Source organism: Lichenostomus cassidix, chromosome 20, assembly GCF_008360975.1.
Source record: "Lichenostomus cassidix isolate B80296 chromosome 20, HeHo_3.0, whole genome shotgun sequence".
Classification (NCBI taxonomy): domain Eukaryota; kingdom Metazoa; phylum Chordata; class Aves; order Passeriformes; family Meliphagidae; genus Lichenostomus; species Lichenostomus cassidix.
This window is the reverse complement of record NC_139500.1, coordinates 5,881,771-5,906,393: the sequence shown is the minus strand read 5'-3', so window position 1 is coordinate 5,906,393 and position 24,623 is coordinate 5,881,771. Positions and strand designations below refer to the sequence as shown.

Sequence of the window (24,623 nt, the reverse complement as noted above, 5' to 3'; positions counted from 1 at the left end):
CAGTGAGGAGTGATTGCCCCTCTGCTCCCCTCTTGCTGGAGGTGCTCAGTGCTGCACAGGACTTGGCTCTCAGGATGTATCCCACACTTCAGCTCCGAGTTAATTTGATCTCACATCTGCTGCTTATTAAATTAATGCTGGATGGTTCCCTGGAATGAGCACTATAGATTTTTATAGCATATCACAGGTGCTCAGGTGCTGCAGGACTCTGAAAGCAAAGCAGAAAACTGTACAGGAATCCATAAAGTGGGAAAATATGGTGTGATTTGTCACTGGAAATAGTGACAATTGTTGAGGAAGAGATGAGATAAGAAAAACAAGACAAGTCGAGTTTGGTACTACACTGATGTTATTTATAATCTCACTACAGACCTAATTTCTCTTGTGACTTTAATCCTCCCCATTTGCAGCGAGCAATCTATTATATTGCAAGATATTTGAGATGCTTTGGGAGTAGGGAAATTATTATACATAAAATATGTAGCTAATATTATTAGAACAGACTTTGATTAATTTTGCAGCTGGCAACATTACCCCTGCCTGAAAATTAAATCCATTCGCTATCCGTGTGGAAGTAATTGTGTTAATATCAAAGCTCATTTTAAAATGGAATGGGGAGAGTTTCACTCCACATCTCCCATGCAAGGAATCAGGGATGTGAGATGAAGGGCTGGAGTGATAATTCCTTGCTAACACAAGGAGTTATCCTCTCCTGCACCAAATTTTCAAGACTTCAGCAGAGTTTTTTGTGATGTATTTGAGGTACATTCAAGCATACAGACATACTCAGGTGACCTTGTCTTGGTCTCACCTTTGATTTGCAATATTGCCTGGGGGCAGACACTGATATTTGAATTTGTACTACGTGTTTGCATAGCACCAAGCACAGCAGAGCCCTGTTCTCCTGGGCAGGTTCATCACCCCAGTAATTACTGACAGCAAAGATACGTGCCCAAGCCAGAAATATCTCAGTCTAATTACACTGGAGTGATTTTGAAAAGCAGTTGGACGAGATTAAAGAGACAGCTTTCGTTAATTAAGAACTGTTTGGGCTTCCGGTGCTCTAAAGATCCAGCTGGCCCTATATCCACCTCTGGCTGCAGCTGGGCTCTGGATCCCCCCCTTTATTTCTCCTGCAAAAGTTTCCCTCCCTGCAGCCTGTTTGCTGGAGCGCAGGGATTCTCTCCTCCTCCTCCTCCTAAGCAGGAGGTGGGCTGGTCTGACTACATTAAATATACAAACACACTGTGCTCGCTCTCTGCTCCAGAGGCATCATCGGTGGCCCAACAGCAGCAACATCCGAGCAAAGGCTGCCCCAAGGGCTGGGGGAAGGCTGAAAGCAGCAGCAGCAGCAGCAGCAAATAAACCAGCAGCCCCGTAGGAAAGGGGAGAGGAGCAGCAGGAGAGCCCAGGGAGGCTGAGCATCCCAATCTCCTCACAGGAGCTCTCTGCAGCCCCTGCGCATCACTTGTGAGAATCCGAGCAGCAGTGTCCCGGGAAAGAGCATCCTTGAGGAGGAAGAGCTGGAAATCACTCAGAAGAGAGAAGAAAACAAAGCACCAGCTGTTTTCCCTTCCCAGAGGGAGCGAGGGAGGAAGGAGTTTGGGGGAATGAACCTGGAGGATCCAGAGACTCAGAGCGGAAAAGTTGCCCTGGCGGGAGACTCTGCACACTAAAGCTCTGCTCCACGATGGGATTTCTCGTGCCCAAGGGAAACCTCCTCCTCCTGCTGTGTGCCAGCATTTTCCCCGGTAAGTTTGAGAAAGCTTTTCTCCCCCTGCTCTGCTCTTTAGTTCTTTTCTCCTTTATCCCTCTCAAAGACACACTGCAGACCAGTCCCTGTCAACACAGAATTTCCCTGACTCCTCCACCCTTCTGCCCCATCATTTCTGCCCCCTTGAACAGCAGCCTCTGCCGAGCAGCGCTTTGCCTTTATTTTCTGCTCCTTGTCTGATGTGATGGAGAAAGGGTTAAAGCCACGGTGGGAAGGGGACAGGAGGGAGAATCCAGGCGGGGGCTCAGCATCCTTCTCCTTGCCTGGGCTTTTCTTCCCTGGGTAAAGTGTGTTAATGTGTCTCGGGGCTACAGCTCCGGCTGGGCAGAGCGCAGCCAGCGCTCAGCTAATGCTTCCCTTTGTATAATCCAGGGCAGCTAGACACTAAGTAGAAGCCATATTCCACGAGGGATGAGGAGAGAGCCCCCGGCTCCCTCTCCTCTCTGTCTGGCACAGCCGGCACAGGAGAGCAGCTCCTCCGACAGCCCCTGGATGGAACGTGGCTTTAATTTTTAATAACCACCAGGCACCTCCGACAGCTCCTGGAGCCTACGTGCAGGGTCAGGGCTGCTCCTTGCAGCCTCCAACTTTTAAAGTTATGCTTGAGCAAAACCGGGATCTTGTTATCCAACTTGTGATCTCCCCTATCCTCTTCCTTCCCCCATTGTTTTTGTGAAACACCCACCAAGAAGGTTAAAGAGCTGAATTTCAGCCTCCCTTTTTCTTTTTTTTTTTTTTTCCTGATGCATTTGATGCCAGTTTTTGTGTAAATCTGATCGAAAATCCTTACCTCCCAGCAGAAGGCTGCTTTTTCCTTTCTGGCTTGCCCTTCTAGCATCCCTCTTCCCTGCCTGCAGACTCCAGTGCTAGAAACTTGCCACGGAGTGGCCATAAAAATTAGACCAGATTCAGGGAAGAATGGCTCATGTAGTGTTTTCTAAATGCTATTACTGGTGCTACCACTTTTTTCAGACCAATCCTGCTCTGCAGTAGTGGGTGAATAGAGTGAGGAATACCTGGCAATGCCTGGGATAGAGAGGAGGCAAATCACCCAAACAGCATCACCCATGTGTTCCCAAGTTCCCATCACTGGGGTTTGCAGGATTTTCCCTCTGAGAAGGTTCCAGTTATCCCATCCCTTGGACCTGCAGGTGTTTCATGCCCCCATTCCTTCCCCACAGCCTTTGGCCACGTGGAGACCCGAGCCCACGCAGAGGAGAGGCTCCTGAAGAAACTCTTCTCTGGTTATAACAAGTGGTCACGTCCTGTCGCCAACATCTCGGACGTTGTCCTCGTCCGCTTTGGCCTGTCCATCGCCCAGCTCATCGATGTGGTGAGTGCAGCCTTTGGGCAGCCAGAGGCCATGATTAGCCAGGCTGGGGCTCAGGGAGAGGCTCCTGGTGCGTGTGGGTTTGACTGGCTGATCCAGGGTTGGGTTGGGAAGATTTTGCCCTCAGCAGAGAAGAGTGGTCATGCAGACAGACCTGGTGGAACAATGGGTGACTCATGTTCATCATGAGTAGATCCTTTATTCTTCATTTACTGTAGGCAAAATCCCAAATTCCCTGTCAAAACGCACAGGACCAATCACTTCATGGCAGTGGAGCCACTGGCATAAATGCCAGAGAATTCTGGCAAGGGAATAAATCAAATTCCTAATTTAGAATTTGAGCCATGATCATTAACACTAATTTACACAAGCTAACTGGGACAGTGCTTTGCACACCTTGGGAAGAGAGATTGACTGAAAAAGTTTCTTCAAATGAAAGTTCTGATGGTTTTTAGCTAATCTGGCAGATATTAAGAAGAAAATTCTTTCTGAATGTTTGCTCAAATAGAAGCTACACGTGTGCAAACTGTACATGCTCTGTACCAAGCAGAGTGCTCTGCACGCAGACCGATGTGCACTGAAATGGTATTTAAGGGATTATTCTGGCACAGTATGTTGGGGTCAAGTGTTGGAGGTCCCTGCAGGGCTGCAGATGTTAGATACACTGGCAGGCTTTAGAGCTTGTGCAGACCTTGCTCCTGAGTTTTTTCTCCTTCCTGTCCCTGTTTGCACTTCCCAGCACAGTGTCTGTGCAGCTGCACATTCCCTGACCAGGTATCAGCGTGGCTTTCATAGAATAGTTTGGGCTGGAATGGACCTTTAAGCCCCTGATTTTTCAGAAAAGAGGACTCCCTGTCACTTTTTGCTGCTGTCATGTGGCAGAGTGAAAGGGGTGATAATGCCCCAGCCCTGGAATCATTCAGGACCAGGTTGAATGAGGCTTTGATCAGCCTGGTCTAGTGGAAGGTGTCAGTGGGGATTGGAACTGGATGAGCTTTAAAGCCTCTTCCAACACAAACCATTCTGTGATTTCTATGACAATGGAAAGAATAATGCAACTTATAGGCATAAATGGTGTGACACAATCCTAACAGATGACGCTCCACACTGTTTTTATATTGAGATCAGAGTTTTGAGATGCAAAGGAAACAGCTTAGATGGTGCAGGAGGAGGGGAATCAAAGCCACCAGTTGCTGGGGAGTCTCATCTCCTCTAGCAGAACCATCAACTTCCAGCTTTGCAGCACAGAAATGATCTCCTATTCCCCTCCTCGCTCTTACGTCAGCCTGAGGGATCCAGGGCTGTTTGCAGTTGCTAAAGTTGAAGTTGTATGGTTCTCATCTGAATAATTGATAAGACTAAAGATGAGACATTAGTGAGTGTGGAGGCATGAGAGAGACTTTCCATTATGCAGCTGCTGAATTGTGGAAGAGGGAGGATCGATACACCTGCTCGTTGTGCTTTCCCAGTTTACTTAAGAAGGATTAATCTTCTTAAAATCATGTCAGTGGTTAGAAGTGTAAGCAGCAGGCAGAGCAGTGCTGGGACCTGTGGGCATGGCTGGAGGAGAGGTGCCACCCTCCTGCCCCAGGTGACACTCCTGCCACCACTGCCACTCCTCAGCTCCTCTCCCCCTTCCCGACAGTGACAGTTTTGGTGCAAACCCCACTGCAGTTGCTAGACTCAACGCTCAGCTCCCAACGACAAGGAGTCTGAAAGGGAAATCAGAGCTGTATTCAAAGCCTGGCTCCTGCTGACAAAAGCTGAGGGCAAGGGAGCAGAAATCAATGGGGAACTCAACATCCCTGCATGTCCTTACCTCACCCTGGAGCACTGAGGGTTTCCTGAGCCCAGAAATAAGTGGGAAGAGTTCAGGAATGTGTCCAGGAGCAGCCACTGAGGGACACACTTGGACTCCTACACCTGTGTGTCTGCAGGACCTCATGTGCTGGGTTCACCTGGGGAAGAGGGGACAGGTAGTGCAACACCCTCATAGCTGCAGAGTCACTGCTGTGCTCCAGGGTGGCTCCCTGAGGAGCATCCAGCTGAGCCAGCTGAGGAGGAACTCACTCATTAGCACACTGCTAACCCTTCTGAGGTAATCCCATGGGACTGGAGCTGAGCTTCACTCGGGTCAGGAGGGTGGCAGAGCCTCCGGTGTGGTGACAGGCAAGAAGGAACTTTCATTGGGGGTGGTTCCCAGGAGGAAAATTCCAGTAAAGAGCAGCAGCTGCACACTGGGGTGCCCACTGTAGAGGCTGTGGTGTATTTCTTCAGGTGCTTGAATTGCAAAGTGGGAGGAGAAGCAGGTTCTCAAGGATTGGTCCAGGTCATGGCATTCTTTATCTCCCATGTCCCATCAGCACCCAAGGAAGCAGCTGGGTATTTTCTCTCCCTTTGTTTCTCACTGGAGTCTTTTTGAATTCCTCCTTCCTCTGTGTGCTTCTGATCCCCAAACCCTGAGGAGAGAATCTCTGATCAGGTTTTACATCTGATGCCACAACTGCAATGAGGAGGCTCAGGGAGGAGGAGGCAGAGCTCCCCCCAAACCTCCTGGGTTTTAATGTTCACAATCAATCCTGAGCTGCCACAAGAGCAAGGTTAATGATGAGCAGTTTGCTGTCAAATGAGCCCTGCCAACTCAGCTGGGTTTGATGCCAACCGAGGCAAGAGAGAAAAAAGAACCACACAAATAAACCCTGAGCTCTGGTGGGACACTTCAGCCAGACCAGCACTGGGCTCTGCCCCATGTAATTCATCTGAGTTACTCACAGAGGGCACAAAAGGCAAACAGCAAACAGTAATTAACTCTGCTTCAGAGCTGCCAGCATTATAGCTGCCTGACATTATTTAAATACAGGTGTGCAGTCCTACCTTTCCATAATATTTGTACTTAGAGTTGGGGAAAATTCCACCCTTTGATGGGAATACACCAGGCTGCCCAAGTGTTCCATGTCAGCAGAGCAGCTGGGGCTTGTTCAGAAAACACAATCCACAGTGCCACCAGTTCATGCATTTGGTAGGAGAAATGCTGCTGAGCTTCTGGTTTCCAGAAGTGTGTCCATGGATAATGTTTCACAGGAGAACACCCTTGCAGATGGAGCTCAGCAGTGGAATCCATCACTCATGTGTGAGTAATGGTTTTTATTTCCATCACTCCCTTCCTGCAGTGCTCAGGTCAAAGGCAGGCTGGGGAGTTTTTTCCTCTACCTGGTATCATCATCCCAGGCTGAATCCATCAGCACTGAGGAAAATCCCAACAAATTCCAGTCCATCTGCTCACAGGATTGCTTAGGTTGCAGGCTCAGCTGTTCAGTGGTATCAGACAGCTGTGCCCTGTCCCATGTCAAATGACAGAAACATCTGCTTTTTTATTTCCAAGATGGAACTTAACATTTATTGCAGAGGTGATTTGTAATTACATAAATGAAATACAATTAACAGAAATTAAGAGTGTCCTTTGGGCCACTTCATCTGCTCCTGTAACCAACATCTGATCTTGCATTTCAGGACGAGAAAAACCAAATGATGACCACGAATGTGTGGGTGAAGCAGGTGGGTGCCTCCAAATATGTGTTTTTCCATGTTCCTTTTCAGTTTTTCAGCTGAGCTCTCCCAGCTTTGTAACCACCTCGTTTTTGGCAGGAGTGGCACGACTACAAGCTGCGCTGGGACCCCCAGGAGTATGAAAATGTCACATCCATCCGAATCCCCTCAGAGCTCATCTGGAGGCCAGACATTGTCCTCTACAACAAGTGAGTGTGAGCACAGAGGGCAAACCCATCCTTGCAAAATTTCTCTGCTCGTGGGGTTAAAAATGCTTCCTGCAGTTATGCCTCTTTATTTTGGTCTTTGTGGTTGGATTTCATGTAGATTCTATAGAATCTGTCCCACACGTGGTTTAAATGACATGACTGGAATTCACCACAAGGGCTTTGCTCTCCTAATGATCCTTCCTCTGTGCAGCCAGTTTTGTTGGGGGATGTCAGGTATTGTTTCCTCTTCACGTGTCAGGTGCACAATTAAACTGGATTTGAGCTTTCAGTCCTCTTCAATTTCATTTCACCCAGGAGCTCTCCCCTAATTTATCACCATCAACTGGAAAAGCCAATTACTGAGGATGAGCTTAAATAAGGAAAATATGCTGGAACATGTCAGGCTTGTGCGTCTGCAAACACAGGTTTCAGGTCAGCTAAATACCATTCTCTAGTGATTCCTCAATAGGTATTTGTTTCTCATCCCAGAAGCTTAGAATCTGTCTCTTGTGTGGACACTTCCTAGGGAGCAGGAGGTGTTTTTTTTCTTTCTTTCTTTCCTTTGGAGCCTGTTGATATTCTTAGAAATGCTGTTTTCTCTCTGGAGCTCCCACCACAGCTCTCCAATCTCCCAGGACTGGAGATATCCCAGTCTCCCACCCCAGCACAGGCTCCAGAGAAAACACTTGCTGCAGGCATCAAACAAAAACATCTTTATATGTGGCTAACACTCAGAGAAAACCCTCACAACAGCAGCCAGGCTCAGTTTTAATAAATAGTTGCCTGGTTCTAGCTTGATATGATTTTGCTTCTGTTTTAAAAACCAAAATAAATGGCTGAAGCAGGGATCTGCCCAGGGGATTGTGATTTTTGGAGGCTACAGAGGCTGTTATCTTTCCCATTAGCTCGTTTCTGATCCTCAGTGGTGTGGAGTGATTGCAAACCTCTTGGAAATCACTGCATCCTCCCTGAGCACCTTTCGGAGATTAGCCCAATGGAAATGACTCATCCAGAGGCACTTGGACCTTCCTGCCCTACAGGGACACACTCTGAGCATGGATATTGCATTGCAAGTGCCTCACTTGGCAGCCAAGGAAGGTGTTCACAGCTTCCACTGGGGGAAAAAATAATGTCCTTGTCATTCTCATTGCTTAATTAATGACAATGGCAAGGTTTATTATTTCTGGAGCCTCTGGTGGTTGTGGTGGCTAAAGGAAATGGTGTGGCACAAATCCCCACCTTTGAGTGTCCTCCCATTATTTTGCTGGAGCTACTGGAACATAAGAACCTGATGTGTCACCTCAGCTCCTGCTCCCTTGGCTCACCACGGCTGAAGAGAATGATCCATGCAAGGAGGGGCCTGGAAATGAAGAATCACTCACAAAATTACTCACAGAATGGTTTGTGGTGAAGGAGATCCTAAAGATTGTCTCATTCCACCCTCCTGCTGTGGGCAGGGACACCTTCCACTAGTCCAGGATGCTCAAAGCCCTGCCTGACCTTGCCTTGAGCACTTCCAGGGATGGGGAGGCTTCCAGAAGGAGACATTGGTATCTTTTAGTGCTCTGGACATTTGGGGATTTCATGCTGAAGACATTCCCCAGATGTCCATGGACATCCAGACCTTGAGCTGGGCAGCCTTTGGCTCCTGCTCCTCACCTGCTCTGCCCCTCTGCCCTGTTGTAGATCACTGCTGCTTGTCTCTTGGGTCTCTAAAGGGATCCAGGGATCCAATCTCCAGCCACAGCAGCTACTGCAGAATGTGCTTCTCATCCTCTTCTGGGGTGTGAGACCTTCAGTCCTGCTCACCATATCACTCTGACCTCCAGCAGCACATCTGACTGCCTGGAGACCTGCTCACACAGGGAGATCTCATGCCCCAGCTCCCCAAACCCAAGCTACTTCCCTCCCTTGATCCATACTTAGCATTAATAATCATGCATTCATCTGTTGGTTGTCATGAGTCTATCATGCATTTTTAATTGGTTACTTTATCCATGAATTAAACATGGATGCAGGCTCAGCACCAGACACTAGTGGATTCCATCAATTCCATATATCTTTACATCAATATTTCCCTGTGCTCTTACACAAACTGTTTTCCACCCTGAGATGTTCTTCTCTCTCCCACCCAACCTCCTACCAAACACATCTGGAGCTGCAGTCAATGTCTTTATCAGGTTTCACATTTTTCAGGGACTGCAGGGCAAATGCAAGGCAAACCCTGCAGACTGATGGGACACCAAGGTGAGGCTCTTCTGCACAGCATTTCACCAACTGCATTCCCAGCCACAGCTTCTCCTGCTGGGCATCTCAGCTGGAAATGACAGTGATTAGTCGTGGGGATGCTAACGAGGAATCCATCTCATGTTTTACATATATATATGGGTAGTTTAGAGGGAGTTTAACATAGCTGCAACTAATTCTGGATTTTTAAGAGCAAATGAATGTGCAAGGAAACCTTGATGGAAGAGAGTGGGAGGTCACACTGACCTTTTGCACTCTTCAGGCTTTTTAGTGTGATCTGATTATTGCTTATCACATGCTCTGGCAGAAATAAGATATTTCTGTTCGGGATGGAATCCTTTGGAAAAGATTATACAAATAACCTTTCTGTTTTCATCTTGGGTTATATGCAGAAATGGTAAAATTTAAATTGATTTCAGATTAAGATCTTTAAGGAAGCCTAACCCTTTGTTATGAGGTTACTCTCATATCTTGGCTCATTATTGTAAAAAACCCTTCCATTTCTGCACTCTAGAGGCCCAAATTAAATCAGTAAACTCAGCTGGTTTGGCCTACAGAGTAAATGTAGTTGTCAACATTCATAAGGAAACTAAAACCAAATTAACAACCTACAGGGAAATTAATATGCTGTTGAATTTTCAGGCTTGATGAGATAAGTTCCAAGGCTCTGCAAATAGTTTCTACTGGATGTGGCATAACATATGTATAACAGAGGAATATGAGTTCATAGTGAAGTGACAAAGCCTCCTCTTTGCCAAGAAACCAGACTGCTCCTTATCTGAGGTTGTAAAGGCTCTTCAGGCACCACCTAATCATTTCTAAATTAATTATCTCATCCTTTGCATTGATTTGTTTTTCCATTCATGAATGGCTTGGAAGCATGTTTTAGTTTTTCTTTGTATATTTGAAGTATAAAAAAAAATTGTATTTTTCCTCTAATAAGGCAATAAGGTCTTAGAAACCCCTGAAAGCAGAGGTTTGCATCCAGGTGCTCCAGCTGCTAAAGGCTGCCCAGGGTAATTCAAGACTGTGTCCTTGAGCCTAATGCATGGTCAGGGAACTTGAAATGTGAGCTCCACTGACTGGATTTCAACTGGATAGTCATGGTGATATCACAGCATTTGTCTTCTCCAGCCTGATGATTGTAAAACCTGGGAGGAAGCTGAGAATTCAAAAGCTTATTTTTTTCTCTGTTTTTCCTGGTGTTAACTGTTCCAGAAAGTAATCCCTGCCTTAGACTCCACACTTACAGGAAAAAAAGAAATAAAAGAGACAGGATCAGATGTGAAGGAAAATCAAATACGAATTTCTGTAATCAGAGGTAGGAAATATCTTGAGGAATTCACCCACTGGTAAAATGGACACAAAGGCATTACTGGACTGGCTTAGAAGATCATTGGCAGGCAGCTTTTGAAAATCATGGAGAAGCAAAGAATTCTTTTGAACTGTACTGTGGCAGCTTGTTCTGGTGAACTGTGCTGTGATGTTTGCAAGCAGTTACTTTCATGGAGTAACACTGCCTTTGTGACTCATCCCAAAGCTCTTCGGAGGAGAAATACCAAAAGATGCCCCAGTCTAACCTTTAAAATATTGGAAACATTCTTGACCTTTTTCTTTGTGTGCACTGGGACAGATCTCATCGTTGTGCACCAGTTGTATTTCTAATAGGCCCTAAAAAAATTACTAATTCACCCTTCAGCTTTCCTGATTCTTCTGGGAGGTTCAGTGGTTGTGTGTATTTGTAGTTACCATCTGGTAGCCCAAAACAGTAGTTAAACTAAATATTTTCTGGTTTGCTTTTGGAGAGAATTTCATTATTACCATTACAGAAATATCTCTTTAATGTCTACCAAAAGGGTACAGGGTCTTAATACTACAATTTTTCTTAGTTACTGCTCTTTGATGAAAAATGCTTTAAACGAGGGCATTCTGCTATATCCACACATGTATATAGATAATTTCCAGGATTTTAAAGCTCTGTTTGGATTTAAATTGCATCATTAGAAATTAAAATAAATGTGTGCCTCATTTACATGCATCCTGAAAACACTTAATTTTGTGAGATGATGTATCACCCAACTGCAGGAAAATGGAGAGTAGCAAAAGAAAATAAAAATTCTCCGTCAGCAGAGTTTTTTAATGAAACATGGCTGGTGGATGTCAGTAAAACAATGCCATCCTTGAACCCCTATAAACTTGGAGACTTAAAAGAGCAACCTTTATTCTCAAAATGAGAAATCAAGGGCTGCAGCACAAAGCAGCTTTTTCCTTGGGAAAAAAAAAAGTAACTATCCTCTCTCTTGGAGTGCACTGCTATGCTTGACATGAAAATGAAAGTTCTTTTTTGCTGACAAATTTTCAAAGTTGTCAGGTCAGAGTAACCAGGAGAGCCTGACTATCTCAATTCCCCAGTTCTTGTGGTGTTTACCTTGCACTCCCGCCTTCTCCCAAATGGCTTTTCATGACAACTGTCACAACAGAATGCCCTCCACTGAGCAACATGGGAATGTGCTGCTGCTCTGGAGGAAAGTCTGCAGATTTTCTTTGTCCCACCACATCAGGTCTCCCACCTTCCTGTCTAAGGAAATATCCACGTGGTGCAGTCAGGGCTGTGGGGTTTTCCCAATTTTCCAGCAGAACACAGGGTTTCCCCAATCTCCCGACTGCAGGCTGTGTTTGCAGTTGGTTCTCTCACCTTCATCCCTTGGAGGAGACTGGGGAAAGACTTTGGAAGGCACTCAACAGCCAGCTGACCTTGTTTGCTCCCTCTCTAGTGTGGAATCAAAGTCTCACCCAGGATGGGAGAGAGAATCTCTCCAGGCTCTCCTGCATGGGCACAGCTTCCAATCCAGTAAACATATGCTTGAAGGTCCAGTGTGGGTGGAAAGCTTGGGGAAGGAGGCAAAAATGTATGGATGCATGAAGGATGAGACAAGTGGGAACACTGCCTTTGCATGATATAGCTGGCTGGGATTTATTCCGTGAAAACAGCATAGCTAATTCACCCTGCTTACAAATTTCTCTACACTGAACTGCAATGAGAAGTCCAAACACACCCAGTAAAGTCAGGAATTACTTCACAGTCCTGCTAGGGTGGTAAGGCAGGAGCATCCCAGGGTGTTCTATGGCTCCTCAGAGTCAATAGCTGACTAAATCCAAGGAGCTGTTCTGCAGCTCTTTTCACTCCTGCCATGGCACTGCAGGCAAAACCCAGCCTGGGATGTGGAGCCAGTGCTAATTGTAATAATATTTGAGCCAAAGAGGACCCAGGATGAAGTTGGGTTTGTTAGGCAAGGAATCAAAAATTTAAAAAATCGGTTCCTCACCAAAAAGCAGATAATTTACAGAAATAAGTGACACACAAGGTCTGCAGCATCACAATGGTTCCATCTACACTTGAAGAAAAGGTGTGTGGCTGGTCACAGAGAAAAACTGCCAGGCAAGGCATTTCTGGGTATGAAACACATTTACATGAAATATCATCATTCCTGGATGACATTTTAGCAAGGGTTTTGTGTTCTTCTCCAAGAGTTTTCAAAGGAAAAATCACACCTGTTTTGTTTACCCAGCTACTTACTCGCTGGTCTACCTGAGAAGGGAAACACTCAGAGTGGATGCTTGTAAAATCCCTTTTCTCTAATAAGATCTAATTATAAATATTGGTCCATTAATGAGCGATTTAATCATGCCTTAGAGATATCATTAAATGCTGAATTGGATTCCGTATTCCTATTGAGATTTAAAAAGAAAACCACTGAGAACAGCAAGCACTGGACTGTCACTTGCTGTGCATGTTCCATGTCTCAATCTGGCTTTACTTTGCTCCTGGCAAAACCCAGGAGAAAAAAAAAAAAGGTTGGTTTTCATCCAAATCACATTTTCTGGAGTGTAAAGTAGATTTAAGAAAGAAGAGGTAAGAAAAAAGCTGTGTGGATTGTACAGTGACGTTGCTCAGGTTTGTTTGCTTTGGAATAGATCCCAGTGCTGATTTTGTCTTAATTCCTTTGTGACAATCTAGGTTTGTATGTGGTTTCCACTTCCCTTTTTTTTTTAAAAAAAAAAAAGCATTTTAAAGCTTTAGAAAGAAATCCAGTTTAGAGGTCAAAAGGTACTGCGTCCTTTTGTGTTCTTTGGTTTTCCCAAAATCTGCCACAGTATAGAAACAAAGAAGAGTTTAGTAAAACCTGGTTCTCCACCACACAAGAACTCTGAGTTTATTTTTCCATTCATTCAAGCAACCTAAAAAGTTGTCTCAAAGACATCTGGGCTGTGATCCTGAGGATTGAGGACATATTCCATCTCTGGCCAGAAGTCGCTTTGGCCAAGGCAGCTCACAGAGGGACAGATCCTGCCAGCATTTCCTACAATGAACAATGCTACACCAGTCTCTCTTTTAGAATGTTTCACAGGGCAAGAGGAAATATGTGAGGTGAATTGTGAGCCACTGGATCAGGCTGCCCAGAGAAGCTGTGGCTGTCCCATCCCTGGAAGTGTTCATGGCCAGGTTGGACAGGGTTTGGAGCAACCTGGGATAGCAGAAGGGAAAAAAAAAAAAAAGAAACATCCATGGCAGGGAGCTGAAATGAGATGGTCTTTAAGATCCTTATCAACCCAAACCATTCAATGATTCTATGAAACTATGATTTATTTTTTTTTATTTTGCTTATAAATGAATGGATGGACTCCTAAGGAAATGAATTTAGAAAGTTCCTCTGCCTTCTGCAGCTTGAGGAGCCCTGCTGGATTCTCCCTGTGCTGGTGATCTTGCTGCTGGTGAGGAGGAGAGGTGTGACCCTGGTGGCAGTGTGGCTGCTGTCGGGGCACATCTGGGTGCTGGAGCAGCAGAGCAGGGCTCAGGGATTTTGCCAACTGCTGGGAAAGCAGCTTCAGGCTGGGCTGGCTCCAGCTGGAAGGGCTGGGCAAGAGCAGAGAGCTTTCTATCTATATCAGCCTGAATAATTCATCTCAAGTTTTTAGCAGAAGCTCTCTTTGCCTGCTCAGCCTCCCCTTTGTCTGGCAGTGCTGCTGTTTGTAACTCAGCTTCTTCCTCCAAAAGCCTGGAAAATACAATCTTTTCATGCTATTCCAGTACAAACTGCTGGGCTGTTTTCTATTTATCTGATACCACCTCAGACCCCAAATGAGAGTCCTTGTGAGAAGACACCACAAAAGACAGTTCTCTTCCTGACTGGGAAATCAAAAGATTACAGTTGATTATTCCTATTAATAGGATGTCCCTGTTATTTTTCACGTAAAAGACTGAATGATTACCCAACACTCTTTCATTTTTAGCAGCTGTCGCAAATAATTCCTCAGAGCCCACAGCTACACTACCTGATAGCACTTCCTCCCACCTCTCTAAAGCAAACCAACCCATTTCAGAGCCCTTTTGGGACACCTTTGGGGAAAATCTGTGTACAATTACACCAAGAAACTGACTTATGCCAGGGAAAGGCTGACATTTGCATGCATTCCAGGGCTTGTGTAAGTCAACAGAGCTCAAAATCCATTGGACAGTCGATGGATCCAGTGTTTGCACATGATGTGCCTCTTGCATCTCTCAGGTGCCCTGAGTGTATTTTTGGGAACCAGGCACTAAATACCCTATTTCCTTACAGACTTGACATGCCCTAGAGAAGTCTTAGCTTTTTTTATCTTCCATCTGTCCCCAGTGCTGATGGTGACTTCGCAGTCACCCACCTGACCAAGGCTCACCTCTTCTACGATGGGAGAATTAAATGGATGCCACCAGCCATCTATAAAAGCTCCTGCAGCATCGATGTCACCTTCTTCCCCTTCGACCAGCAAAACTGCACCATGAAGTTTGGCTCCTGGACCTACGACAAAGCCAAGATAGACTTGGTGAGCATGCACAGCCACGTGGACCAGCTGGACTACTGGGAGAGCGGGGAGTGGGTCATCATCAACGCTGTGGGCAATTACAACAGCAAGAAATACGAGTGCTGCACGGAGATCTACCCTGATATCACTTATTCCTTCATCATCCGGAGGCTGCCGCTGTTCTACACCATCAACCTGATCATCCCCTGCCTGCTGATCTCCTGCCTCACCGTCCTGGTCTTCTACCTGCCCTCCGAGTGTGGAGAGAAGATAACCCTGTGCATCTCCGTGCTGCTGTCCCTCACTGTGTTCCTGCTGCTCATCACCGAGATCATCCCGTCCACCTCCTTGGTCATCCCTCTGATTGGGGAGTACCTCCTGTTCACCATGATATTCGTTACCTTGTCCATCATCATCACAGTCTTCGTGCTCAACGTGCACCACCGCTCCCCACGCACCCACACCATGCCTGACTGGGTCAGGAGGGTATTCCTCGACGTGGTCCCACGGATCCTCTTCATGAAGCGTCCTTCCACCGTGAAGGACAACTGCAAGAAGCTCATCGAGTCCATGCACAAAATCACTAACGCGCCCAGGCTTTGGTCAGAGATTGATGTGGAGCCCAACTTCACTACCTCATCCTCGCCCAGCCCCCAGAGCAACGAGCCATCGCCCACCTCCTCCTTCTGTGCCCACCTCGAGGAGCCAGCCAAGCCTCAGCCCATCTGCAAGTCGCCCTCTGGGCAGTACTCTGTGCTGCGCCCAGAGCCCGTCCAGGTCACCTGCTCCCCTCCACAGCCCTCCTGCCACCTCCTGAGCGACACCCAGGCCACCTCTGTCTTGAAAGGCAGGTCGCTGAGTGTCCAGCAGATGTACAGCCCCAACAAGGCTGAGGAGGGGACTCTCCGCTGCAGGTCCAGGAGCATCCAGTACTGCTACCTGCAGGAGGACTCTTCCCAGACCAACGGCCAGTCCAGCGGCTCTCCAGCATCCCAGCGGTGCCACCTCAACGGGGAGCAGCCCCAGCACAAACCCCCTCAGTGCAAGTGTAAGTGCAAAAAGGGAGAGGCAGCTGGCACAGCAGCCCAGGGGAGCAAGAGCCACGGGGCCAAAGAGCAACACCTCGTGCTGATGTCGCCTGCCCTGAAGCTGGCAGTGGAAGGAGTTCACTACATCGCAGACCACCTGCGGGCAGAGGATGCTGATTTCTCAGTGAGTATTCCAACCGAGCCTGCTCTCCTTCAGGAAGTCAAAAACGACCTGCTAAGGGAGCCACAGCAAGCCTTGAGCTGTGCAGAGTGTGTGCATGCTGAGGCAGGCTCAGCCAGCCCTCTGTTGTGTGTTTTGGCCACTGTAGGCACAGGTGGAGATGTCCTTGGGGTCTTGGTATGAGGGTCAAGGGGGTGGCACGACCAGGTCATGCTCAGGGCTGCTCTAGAACAATGGATTCTCCAGCAGAAAATAGGAGTTCAGTTGTTGTGAGGTAGCAAAGAAGCAGTTAGGTTTGTGAGAAACCCAAAACGCAGGCAGCTCATGGGAACAGAGATTTATTCTTTATTTAAGCCTCTGACAAACGGGGAATTCACACTCTCTGTTTTTTATTAATCACTGACTCTGGCTGCAGAGCCCAGGAAAGCCAATTCCCCAGGTGGGCTGTGGGTGTGGGAAGCAGTAGTAGGGTCAGGGTCTGTTTAGCAGTAGTATTGTCAGGGTCTGTTTAGCTCTGCTCAGATATTGAGATGTGGTTCCTCATTAGTGGACTTCCACTGGAGCAGTTGGCTCTGTGCAGTGAGGTGGGGGAGAAAACAAATTTCCTGCTTATTCGGAGGGGGAAAATATGGCTACAAATAGAGAAAGGGAGTAGAGGCTGAAGGGATTTCTTTTAATGGAGATAGTGATGCATATAGCAAATGCCACATCCTTTCACAGCTCTTTCCTGCAATTCTGTGGATACAGTGTGCTAGTAATTATGGCCATAATGAAGGAAGAAGGCATGAGATATCCTGAAGTTAGTCATCTTATCAAGGAAAAATCTTATCTAGCTTTTTCTGGGCAGATCCATATGCAAAAGATGCTTTTTAGCTTTGACTGCAGTTTAAGTTTCTCAGGAGTTAGAATCTGTGCAAGTCATTGTGCATTTATACAAGACTTTCTGGGCATTAAAAGTGTCTTTTATTCGCATTTTTCACAGCACTGAGCACTTAGCAGCAGCAAGAAAAGCTTAAATACTACTGTCCCTTTCTATATTCTTTGGTGTCATAGTTAAGGGCCTCTGTTCTTTAATGGATTTCACTTCACAGCATCCCTTTGAGGAGGAAACTGTTTATTCCTTATGTTGAGGAGTTACAGCCAAAACACAAACTTCCTATTCAAGGTCACAGAACAAATCTGTAGCAGAGATGGTCTGTGAATCCCCATCTTCATTAGCTGCCAGCCCAAAACTCTTTGCCAGGGTAAAGCATTTCAGAAGCACATTAGGAGTGCAGGAATTAAACTCTGCTCTCTCCCCCTGGCAATAATCACAAGTAAACCCACGGATGTCAGTTGAGTTTAGCTCAATTCTTTCCCCATGGTGCAAATGGAAGAATATTACACCAATAGTACTTCCCATTTCGAGTGATTCTCCCTGCTGAGCTGGTTGGTGTTCTCAAGAATGGAGTCAATTAATATTTTAGGATTCTTCCCTTTAATTTTTTTTAATGAAAGCAATCTTCAGAAGCCTCAAATTTTCTTCTTATACCTTCTGCTACTCTTCCCTCTCGAAATGAAGTGATTATCCTGAGGAGAAAGCTATTTGCAGCTCTGAACATCAAAAGCAGAAGAAAAGGAGCACTTTTGAGCCTTTGCTCTCTGACCCAACCTCCTGCCAGCCCAGGCTGCGAGAAAAAGCACCAGGAAAACAAGCAGCAATGAGCTGTGGGCAGCTTTGAGGGCTCCCTTGGGGACTGGGGGTGACTTTTCTGCACTGCTCACAGCAGCTGTGGTTGGCACAGAAGGCAGAGCTTGAGTTTTCAAGAGAGGAGGGATAGTGCTGACTCCAGTGTGGGGCTGCACTATTTTCTCTCTCTGTAACATCAAGTAGGAAAGCGCAATTTTCTTCTCCTGGTGGAAATGAAAAAGAAGAAGGAAAATGATCTTCTGGGACTGAAATGTAGTGTGAGAAGCAGAACTGATCTAATAAAATGAGAAATTATTTGGGAAAAAAAAAATCGGTACGCAGAAATTTGCTTTCATCTCAAAATCAAATTGTGGCATTTCTTCATGGAAGTCTTCAATAAATCTATCAGCAGGCACCTCTGCTGCAGCTGCTGAGACACATCTCCCTGTCTTGTGGGCAATATTTCCAGAGACATTCACCTTCCCAGAAGGAGAACAGAGCTTCTTTTGAAGATCCTGTCTCTTTTTTTTTTTTTTCCAAAAGCTCCATTGCCACGGGGGCAGTGCTTCTAAATTAAAAGTAAATAGCTCATTTAATTAAGTGCTCCAGCGAAGAGAAAATGGGAAATGCAAGAGGCAGTTGTTTGTTACAATGAGATATCTGCAAACAATCCAGGCACAATGGGACTCTGGGGAAAACGCAGGGCGGAATTGTCCCAGCATATGATGGAAATGCCATTAGAAATTAATTACAGGTTGAAAAGCAAAACAAGTTGCATGTCACACATCAGCCCAAAATAAGCAGACACCACCAGCACCATCTGGGAAGTCTTTCTGTCCATGGCTGTGTGCATCTTTGGAATACTCTGATATGAAGACATTGAAGACAGCTTAAAAATAAAATGGGAAGGAATCAAGCTGAGGGGGAGGAAGCAGGATAATCTCACTGGGTTATTTTTAACAAAGTACAATAAAACCACCTGGGACTGCTCTAATCTGGGTTGCAGACTCCTGGTCCTGGGGATCAGATGTCACCAAGGCACCTCAATCCTCCACTCAAACCCTGAAGCTCAGACCAGCAAGGAGCTGGACCAGGGAAGAGCTGCAGATGCCCTCACTTTTTGGGAATTTGAGAGTGGGAGAGTCAGCTGGTTCTTCCCCTGATTGTTTCCCGAAAATAATTTTGAGTGAGCTTCTTAAAAACTAATCAGAATAGAGGTCAGGAGTTGGGGTGGCAGATGTTGGCAGCTGCATGGATGTCAGAGAGACGTCTGCGGATCAGACTCCACGTGGGTGCTGGAAGAGGGGAAATGTTACAGTGATGGGAGAATACTAAACAAAAAATCCTGATCATTTTCTCTCCCTCATTCTCTTTTTTTTCTTTTTTTCATTATCTCCCCATAATTTCCAATTTCACCCTCTGCGCTCTCGGTCTGAAGCTGGATATTGATTTTACAAACATCTAATGCACTCCCAGCCATCATTTTCAAGATGGGCTGAGTATTTCTGCATACACCATTACGTTAGAGAGCAAATTTCTGTGTAACTTGTTCTTCTTCTCCCACTCTTGTCTTCTCAGAGAGAAATTCATCAAGTTTTTTATTTTTGTGCAATCTAGCACTTATTTTTACTAGCATAAATATTCAAAGGAAGTTATTTTACCGGAATGGAATGTTATTTACTCAATCCAGCTCTCCAGATGGACATCAGGTGGTAAAATGCAGATTTTCTTTACACGTTGGTTACATCATGAGACATTAATCCCATAAAAATAATCATCCAGAGCTTGCTTACATGCCTTTCTCATGAGGAATTTTAAGTATCAGAGACTTCAACTCTCAGCAGGTGATGAATAAGTCAGAAGATAGGTGCAGCAAAAGGGAGTTATCCAGAGCTCTTATCACAGAATTGTAGAATCACAGAATGGTTTGGGTTGGAAGGGACTTTAAAGTTCATCTCATTCCATCTGCCATGAGCAGAGCCCTGTCCAGCCTGAACTTTCCAGGGATGGGGCATCCACATCTTCCCTGGGCAACCTGTGCCAGAGCCTCAGCATCCCCACAGCAAAGAATTTTTTCCTAATCTCTAATCTAAAATACTCTATTTCAATATAAAGCCATTCTCCTTATCCTGTCACTACATGCTCTTCTAAATTTGAAAAAATTGCAGTTCACAACCCAAATAAATTATAGAAGCTTGGGATGAGAGAATTCCTTTTAGTTTCAAGGCTCAGTATTTTTTTACTTACCCTAGTTACAGATGGTTGTGCAGAAAGCTGTACAATCACAAAATAACATGATTTTCCCCAAGAAGGTGACAAGATGCAGGATGAACCTGCTTGATTTCTCTGTCTATTCAGTTGTAAAGGCTGGCTTAAGTCAATGTTGGTTTTAAAAGGAATAAATCTATCCATTACATGAAAACATTAAACCAATTCTTCTGCTTGTGGCAACGTTCAGGTGTTCCTGGAATTGAAAATTATTTGTCCAGAGAAAATATAATATGGTTTGCAGTGTGTGCCTCATTTCCCAGCTCACAAAGCTGCTCACTGAGCCAAGGAGCTCAGCAACACCACTGTACCTGGAAACAACCTCTGCTGAAAATGGCACTTCACTGATACCTGGATTGCTTCCTTTTCCAAAATGCATTTTTGGCAGCTTAGCTGTCCCCTTCTTTCACCACTCACAGCCACTGGAGAGCTTTGAGAGAGCTCCTGCTGAGATGTTTTCCCCAAAGAACAAGGCAGTGTGCCAAATTTCAGCCCTCGGGTCTATTAATCACCAAGTGGGAAATTGTAGGAAATTATAATGGCTGCAGTCATATCAAATAGAACTTTGCCATCTGATCAGTCCCCTTCCTGGGAAAGAAATTAATGGCAGCAATGTAATAAAAGAGGTTTTCTTATGTCTGTGGTTTCCTAATGAAGCAGCCATTTACAATTTCTGCCTCATGACAGACCTCCCCAGAGAGGAATTGCTGGAAAATCCTCCCACAGTAAGGCAAAAATGGGGAGAAAGGAGGGTGAAGGTGCTTTTATTTGCCAGTTCATTTTCTCTGCTTATTCACCCTGCTGTAAATCCCTTCACAGAAAGAGTTTGGCTTTGTTAATCAGTAAGCAAATGGTTTTATGAACATGGGGAAATGAGATAATTTTTACCCCCCACCCTCCCCAGCTTGAATCACAGCCTCATTTACACACCCAGTTACAGCTGTTGCTGGTGGAAAATGGGAGAGTGAATGTGCAGATGACCCTAATTATCCATGGGGATCCATCCACAGGGATTTGTGATTGCACTTCCACACCCCTGCAGTCTGGGAATCTCTCAGGTTGTTGACAGAATAAATCTCTCCCATTTTACAGCACTGCTAAATGAGACCTTCCCCTCCTATCTCTGGAATTATATGAAAATATCTTATTTTGGAACAAATCACTAATAGTTTTCATCGATTTTATCTCAACTAAATGTTAATAATTGGCCTTTCTCCTCGGTGTTCCAGGTGAAGGAAGACTGGAAATATGTTGCAATGGTCATCGACAGGATCTTCCTCTGGATGTTCATCATTGTGTGTTTGCTGGGAACTGTTGGGCTCTTTCTCCCACCTTGGCTGGCAGGAATGATCTAAATATAGCACCAAAGGGAAGAAAGTATTATCCCACTGTCCCACTCTCTGGATTTTAGCTCACCTGGAAGGAGAGAACAGAGGGATGGAGGCAGCCCTTGGAATAATTGGTCTGCACTCGAGCTGCCCCAGAGCTCTTGGTGAATCCTTTCTGAGGTCTCATCGTTTTGCCAAGCCATTTTCATCTCCTCCATCTAATTTAGGGGAAATATTCTTACCAAAGTCTGTCCATAGCATGGTGGCATTCATTGGCATTTACTCAGCAGTGTGAGAACACGAGCTTGTCCCCACAGCAGCACAGGAAGGAGCTCTGCTCCACAAACCAACCCCTGGAAATAGCTCCAGTCACCCTCAGAGGTCCTGCTGTGCCCTGCCCAGTGATTCTGCCCTGTCAGACTGAAGTCTTTCAGGACTGTGTCCCCCTGTACGAGTCATTTTATAAATAAAGTCTCAAATTTGGGATACCTGTGCAGGATGTGGTCTGTGGTAAAGGCAGAGAGACTGGAAAGGGTTTAAATAATTGCTTGGGACCCACAGTGATCATTAGATGCAGATTTTGTACAGATTTTACTTTGGCCAATGCCTTCCAGAAGCTGTGGGGATTGGAGCTGAGTGAGAATCATGCAAAGTGAGGGAGGATTTGGGGTTAAGATTGGGACCATGTTGGTAACACTTTAGTGTGCTTTCAAAGGTAATTTCCTGGGTCCAAGTTTTGGCTTCTGCAAAATAGCAGAGGGTCACCCTGAGCTGTAAAACCCTTGGTGTAGGTGGGGAAGGCACCTAGACACGGGGAAGTCAGAACAGAAGTCCAGGATGATGTTAGGGTAATAAAGAAATGTGCCAGGGTCACCTACAGCAGGTTATTTAGGGTCCAGAGAGGGAGAATCCATGACCTCCCTGGGCAGCCTCTGTGCTCTGCCACCCTCACTGTAAAGCAGTTTTTCCTCATGTTGAGGTGAAACTTCTTGTGTTTTAGTCTGAGACAGTCTGGGCACTGGGGAGTCTGCCCTGCCCTGAATTTAGGGGAATACACATCAGGAGAGGCAGGCAGCTGCCTGAGGGCAGCACAGAGGGTCCTGGTAGAAGCCAGAGCCAGGTGAGAGCCCAGGTGAGGTGTGTGAGGTGAGCCCAGGTGAGGTGTGTGGTAGCCTGGCACACGAGGCTTGTTGCTGCCATATGGCTCAGTGAGCAGCACAGAGCTGTTCAAGCTCCTGGCAACAATTCTGGAACCCAAACAATGTGGTTTAGAGACTTCTTTGACATACAAGTTACTGCACTCAGCCCGAACAGCACAGGTTAAAAATCAATGCAGTGATCAGCCTGTGAGGCCTCATCTAAAAAACTACAATTGACCTCTGTGTTCACAGACTCAGCCAAGTGCTTAAAATCTGTTTGGCTGACAAAAAAACCAGAGTAGCTGTGGCTTGGGTCAGTTCCATGAAGAGCTGTGCTGGCACAGCATGGGAGGGAGGGAGGATGAGGGAGCCTGAGCTGCTGCTCCTCATTGCTTGTTTTCACAATGAAGAGAGACTCAGCCTTTGGAGATGCTAATTTATCTCTTTTCACAGTCAGTGAGTTTGCTTATGGCAATGAAAGGAAAACAAACAGTCGAACATCTTCAAGGTCTAGTGCATAAATGTACCAGCACAGCTGCAGTCTGTGCAGGGCTGTGACACAGCAGGGCTGCTTGTCACTCTGTCACAGCCACGGTGGGGTCAGGGGGCAGCCTGAGCCCTCTGCAGCCTCTTTTCACATTTGCAGTGCACTGACAGAAGGATCAGGAAGGTGGAGGATTGCTGACCCTGGGCATTGCTGGGTCAGGGGCATCGTGTCAGTGTAATGCCCAGGATGGATGCTCAGAGCTGCCTCCTCCTCCTCCTCCTCCTCCTCCTCCTCCTCCTCCTCCTGAACACACGAGAATCACTAGAAAGGAGCAGGTGGGAGGCTTGGCTGTTCCTGCACATTTTTAGCAATAAAACCACCAGCAGTTTCCAAGCTGGGATGGAGTCAGCAGCAGCTTGAGTCTCTGCTCACATCTCCCAGCAAACACAGGCTTGGGCAGCAGTGGAGAAACAGCCAAAGCCAGGCCAGGGTGGCTGGACAGCAAAAGCTGCTGCTTGGCCCTGAGAGCAGAGGGGAATTAAAGGTTTAGAGGCACCAGGAGAACTGAGAAAGGTTTAAGGACAGAATAAGTGCCAAATGTTTCAGGTGGCATATTGGGAAGTTCAGCAGGGACAGGCACAGGCTCACAGCAAAGGTCCCATCTCTAATTTTCACTTTTTCTACTCAAAGTTGCTGCCAGTGCACACAGCGTGAAGGGAAGCATCTCAAGGGGAGTGTGGCACTGTGACTGCAACAGAGCAGGACATGAAATCCCCAGCAAAATGGCCCTGCCAGGCAGGAGAGAGAGGAAAAAGCTCCATTAGCGCATCACAAATATCAGGTGTGATTAGGAGTGCTAAGGATGTGGTGGTGTCCCTGAAGAGTCAGTGCCACTGCAGGGTCACAGGGTTTGGCAGGACGAGATGAGAAGTGGCAGCTGAAACAAGTCACAGAGCTGTTACTGGTGTTTGGGGAGAAGCTGGGGTAGGGCAGGGCTCTGGCATCCTCTGCTTTGGTAATGTCATAACATCTCCATGCAATGATTATTATATTTCTCCTCATGTTGAGTTAGTAGCTCCCCAGGTTAAAGTTCAAATAAATTCTTGGGTTTGCTTCTGATGTGCCTCCTTTTAAATTCTAAGGGGAGAAATCAGGAAACAACATCCACTGCTCTTTCTCAGGCAGGTTATTCCATCTCAGATGTTGTTCAGGAGGATGCTGTCCCTCCATAGGATTCAGTGATCAGAAACTGGAATAGAACTGGGACATGCACCAGACTATAGCTGTAGAATAATGAATAATTGTGCTATTTCAAACCCATGAAACAGAAAGAGAGGTCTTTAGCATATGAAAGACTGCATGCAGCCAGACTGTTGGCATTTGTGATGCTCCCAGCTCAGAAATGATTCCCAGGACTTGAGTGAACAAGCTGACATCAGAAGAAAAGTGAGGAAGCAAGAGTGGGACACAACAAGGGCTCTGAAAGTGTCTTGGAAGAGATCCAGAGCAAAGCAAATGGTTTTCAGGTTCCAGGAGTGCAAAACTGAGCTCAGAGACCCCAAAGGCATCAAAGGCA

The 24,623-nt window shown here is 46.1% G+C and overlaps 1 protein-coding gene across 1 annotated transcript; it reads left to right on the top strand.

Moving 5' to 3' along the window:
* Positions 1–1,219: 1,219 nt before the first annotated feature.
* CHRNA4 (cholinergic receptor nicotinic alpha 4 subunit) lies at positions 1,220–21,906 on the top strand. The gene is made up of 6 exons (XM_085079122.1): positions 1,220–1,751; positions 2,956–3,107; positions 6,615–6,659; positions 6,750–6,859; positions 14,779–16,159; positions 21,323–21,906. The coding sequence occupies exons 1-6, from the start codon at positions 1,691–1,693 to the stop codon at positions 21,446–21,448; spliced, it is 1,875 nt and encodes a 624-aa protein (XP_084935248.1). The 5' UTR covers positions 1,220–1,690; the 3' UTR covers positions 21,449–21,906.
* Positions 21,907–24,623: the final 2,717 nt, after the last annotated feature.